Consider the following 4033-nt stretch of genomic DNA (forward strand, 5'->3'; position numbering starts at 1 on the left):
ACTGGCCAGGGGGGAGCAGAAGGCATTGGGGGAGTCCCTGTTCCCCCGAGCACAGCCAGGAGTGACCAGGGACAACGGTCACAAGCTAGCAGAGGGTAGATTTAGGTTAGACATCAGAAGGCGCTATTTCACGGTCAGGGCGGCTAGGGTCTGGAACCAACTTCCAAGGGAGGTGGTGCTGGCTCCTACCCTGGGGGTTTTTAAGAAGAGGTTAGATGAACACCTTGCTGGGGTCGTTTGACCCCAGTACTCTTTCCTGCCATGGCAGGGGTTCGGACTAGATGATCTTCTCAGGTCCCTTCCGACCCTAGAAACTATGAAACTATTTCTTTCCCAGCAGTAGTTGGGGGAATAGGGCAAAGGGAAATAGAATGAATGTGGTGAATGTTACTGGTGTTAAACTAATCAGAAACATTCATCTAACATGAGGCCTGAATAACTCCCCCAGGAACTGGCTTCTAGCTGGGGATTGAGGGGTGCTTCCCCTCAAGCCCTCTGAACTGAACTTCCTTTCTAAACTGTAGGCAAAGCAACTATCTCTAACGATGGCGCCACAATCCTGAAGCTCCTTGATGTCATCCACCCTGCTGCTAAGACGTTAGTGGACATTGCCAAATCACAGGACGCAGAGGTATGAGTGTGAACCACTGTCACGTTTTGGGAGATGCATACAAGAAGGGCAAAGGAAGCCTGCTGTGATGCTGGGTTTTAGTTTGGTCCTTGTTTTGCTGCTGGGTCTATGGAGAGCCATGGTATATCTGTGTCCGAGTCCAGGCTTGTGTTTCTAGTTGGAAAGTTTTGTGCTTGGGCTTGGATGTCTTCCTGCGACATCTCTGCCTTTCATGCCAGTGCTCTCCTGGCGGCTCTAGGCTATGAGAGTGATGCACACTCCCTTGCATTGCAGGTTGGTGACGGCACCACCTCGGTGACTCTGCTGGCTGCAGAATTCTTGAAGCAAGTGAAGCCGTACGTGGAGGAGGGCCTGCATCCTCAGATCATCATCCGGGCCTTCCGCACTGCCACGCAGCTGGTAAGGGAGTGCTGTGAAAGAAAGTGGTAGTTTCCCTCTTCGGGTTAGAAATCGCTTCTGCAGCGGACTGGGGTTGGGTTTGGACTTGGGGCTGGAGAGAAGAGGTAGGATCAGTAGCAGCTTTTTCACGTCCCGCTGCAGAACAGCATCTGGTTCCCTTAAGACCCAGTGCCTGATAGCAAATGTTTGTGCCTTTATCTACTTTACTCAGTCCATCTTTGTCCTCTCTTGGGAAAAAGCCTGCAGGGCATTCTGATCCATATTTCCCCTTTAATGTCAGCTCCTGTCACCTGTGTCTGACCTGGCCATTAGCACCCAGTAGAACTTCAAACTTTTGGTTCTTCCCTTGAGGTTGAAAGTAACTGCTGGAGAAAACATGGAAGTGCCTGGTTGAGAAGACCTTTCCTTACATCCCTAGACTCTTTGAGAGGCCTGTCAGTCATTGTCAGAATAATGATTTGGGGGTACTTTTACTGCAGGAAGGGAAATAAAAGTAGTTTGGGGTGCACAGAATTTTTGTTCGTGTAATAGTGTCCAAGATTGCACTTAAGCATGCCTGAGCTATGCATGCTTTTCCATTTTATCCTGCTTGCTTGTAGATCTGGCTTCTTGGCTTTGTACAGAGCAATTGCAGGAACATTACAGATTCTTTTCTTGGGTGTGTTGCCCAGTAGCTATGTATAAGAGAAGATAGATGCTTCTTGACTGTGGGCCAGAAGCAGCAGAATAGTTTTAATACATAATATTAAATTTTAATTTTAATACATAATATTTAATTACAGCAAAACTAAGAATAAGATTAGAATTAAATTTAAAAAAAACACTTGAAAGCTGATCAGAATCTTTACCTTGAGTCGCTAATCCCAGCTCTGGCTTTTTTTTTTTTGACAGGCAGTGGACAAGATCAGAGAGATTGCTGTTACTGTGAAGAAGGAGGATAAAGAGTAAGTTGTCATTTGGATGCCTGGAAAGGTGACTTAGTTGTAGATCAGCATTCTGGTCAGTGTGATGGGTTTTTGCTGCACTTCCTGTGGCATGGTTGAGAAATGTGGGACTAAAATCAGCGTGGATGAGCAGTTGTAGCTACGGTTGGATTTTCTCTGTATCGGAGGCTCTCAAGGCCAGTGATTCTCAGCCTGGGTTAGCAGTTAGGTGTGCCAGCATGATTCACAAGATAAACCCAGAGATTTCAAATAGGAATCCATAGCATTAAAAACATCCTGCCCTGTTATAGTTTTTCTGAGTCCTTTACAACAGAAAAATTGCTCTATTTCTCTGTAGTCAAAAAATGAGTGAAAACTAAGAGCTAGCGCTTCCCAAGTGGTGTCTTGAACCTAAGGAGAGGGGTGCTTTGATTCTGCCAAGGTTGAGAACCACTGCTCTAGCTGTTACAATGGCTCCTTTCTGGTATCCAAAGCTGTGGCTGCCGTGTTAAGTGGCCTTTTTTACTGAGCATCTGCAGCACCTGCTAATGTCAGTGGGAGTACTAGAGGGTCAGCATCTCTCTGAGACTAAACAGGCTTACTTAAGTGCATTAGGAGGAACACCCAAGTGGGCAGTTGATGGTAATGAACCAATGTGCTGTAATGAACAGGCAATCCTTCACAGATAGATATTTTTCTCTCCACAAGGTGTCGATAGCCCTGGCTTGTATGTTGGATGCAATGTACTGTAGTTCTGCTGATGATTAGCATGCATTTCAGTGGTTTCATTGGCTCATGGTTAGGTTTGGGCTCCAGCCCTTTGGGGGTTAGGGGTGGTCTGTTCCTGCTCTCTTGCTTCCCTTCCTTTGGCCCATGTCATAAATACTAATGTAAAAGAAAAGGCCTTTAACGTGGGCGTAATTTTCAGAGGGGCTATGCTTATGCAGTTCCCTTGGCTCCAGTGGGAACTATGAATGCATGCTCAGGCTCCGGTTGTCAAAAAGTGACATAGGCCCTTTTTAGGAAATGAGAGGATTAATCTTTCTCCATTCTCCTCTTTGTCAAATAGGGCTAATGCTCCTCTCCCTTCCTTGGTGGGTTGAGAATTAAAATCCATGCATAAAATTATGCTTTGGCAGTCTGGTGAAAATCACTAGTATGTGAACACGATTTTAATTGTATTCCCTGCCCCCCCTCTCTTGCAGAGAACAGAGAAGACTTCTGGAGAAATGTGCAGTCACCGCCCTCAGCTCCAAGTTGATCTCTCAGCAGAAAGATTTCTTCTCCAAGATGGTGGTGGATGCTGTTATGTTGCTTGACGATTTGTTGCAACTCAAAATGATTGGGATAAAGAAGGTGCAGGGTGGGGCCCTGGAAGTAAGTTCTAGCTGCCTCTTCTTTTAGCACAGAAGGGCCCCAAGAATCCAAATTGATTACTTGGATCTCCTAGTCATGGCCTTGGCTTCTGCAAAGCCGGCTGACAGTTCCTTAAGGGGCTTTGCCTTGCCTCTTAATTCCTTGTTTCCATGAGGCATTAGGCAGTAGTGGGTAGGGTTGTGTTCTCCCTATATAGATGAAGGTCTTGATCCTCCACAGTGTTGCAGTTTGTACGCAGTGCTGAGTGAAGGAACAGTGAGCAAGTGGAGGCCTCTGGGGGCTTTTACCTGCATGGCATGGCCTGTGGGGTAAAGTCACACCAGTGGTTCCCACCCTTTTAAGACTGTGGACCGGAAGTGACTGTGGATCAGCATGCTTCAGTCCAGAAGTGACTGGCATACTGTGGACTGGCAGCCAACCCCCTTGCAGACCGGCAGGCAACCCTTCACAGCCCAGTACTGGGCCACAACCCCAGGGGTTGGGAACCTCCGACTTACACACGTGCAGCCCAAAGGAGAGATTATCCTTAATGCCTGCCTGGGTGATAGATCCTAGTGGCTTCCAAAACCAGAGCAATGTAGCCCCTAGAAACCAAGTTGTAACTGGTCTAGTACTGGCCAGGATGGATGGACTTATGAGGAGCGTATCCATCTGTTGGCTTGCTGTAGTTCTTATATGATGCCCATTCACGTGATACCAGAGT

General features: G+C 47.1%; 1 protein-coding gene across 1 annotated transcript in view; it reads left to right on the forward strand.

Moving 5' to 3' along the window:
- CCT7 (chaperonin containing TCP1 subunit 7) overlaps nucleotides 1-4033 on the forward strand; it is a 30166-nt gene that overhangs the window by 7614 nt on the left and 18519 nt on the right. The window contains exons 2-5 of the mRNA XM_019526457.1: nucleotides 525-631; nucleotides 905-1030; nucleotides 1922-1974; nucleotides 3159-3330. Of these exons, the coding sequence (XP_019382002.1) occupies nucleotides 525-631; nucleotides 905-1030; nucleotides 1922-1974; nucleotides 3159-3330 (458 nt within the window). The remainder of the gene's footprint in view (nucleotides 1-524; nucleotides 632-904; nucleotides 1031-1921; nucleotides 1975-3158; nucleotides 3331-4033) is intronic.

Source organism: Gavialis gangeticus, unplaced genomic scaffold (assembly GCF_001723915.1).
Source record: "Gavialis gangeticus isolate Ggan-Ray unplaced genomic scaffold, GavGan_comp1, whole genome shotgun sequence".
NCBI lineage: Eukaryota > Metazoa > Chordata > Crocodylia > Gavialidae > Gavialis > Gavialis gangeticus.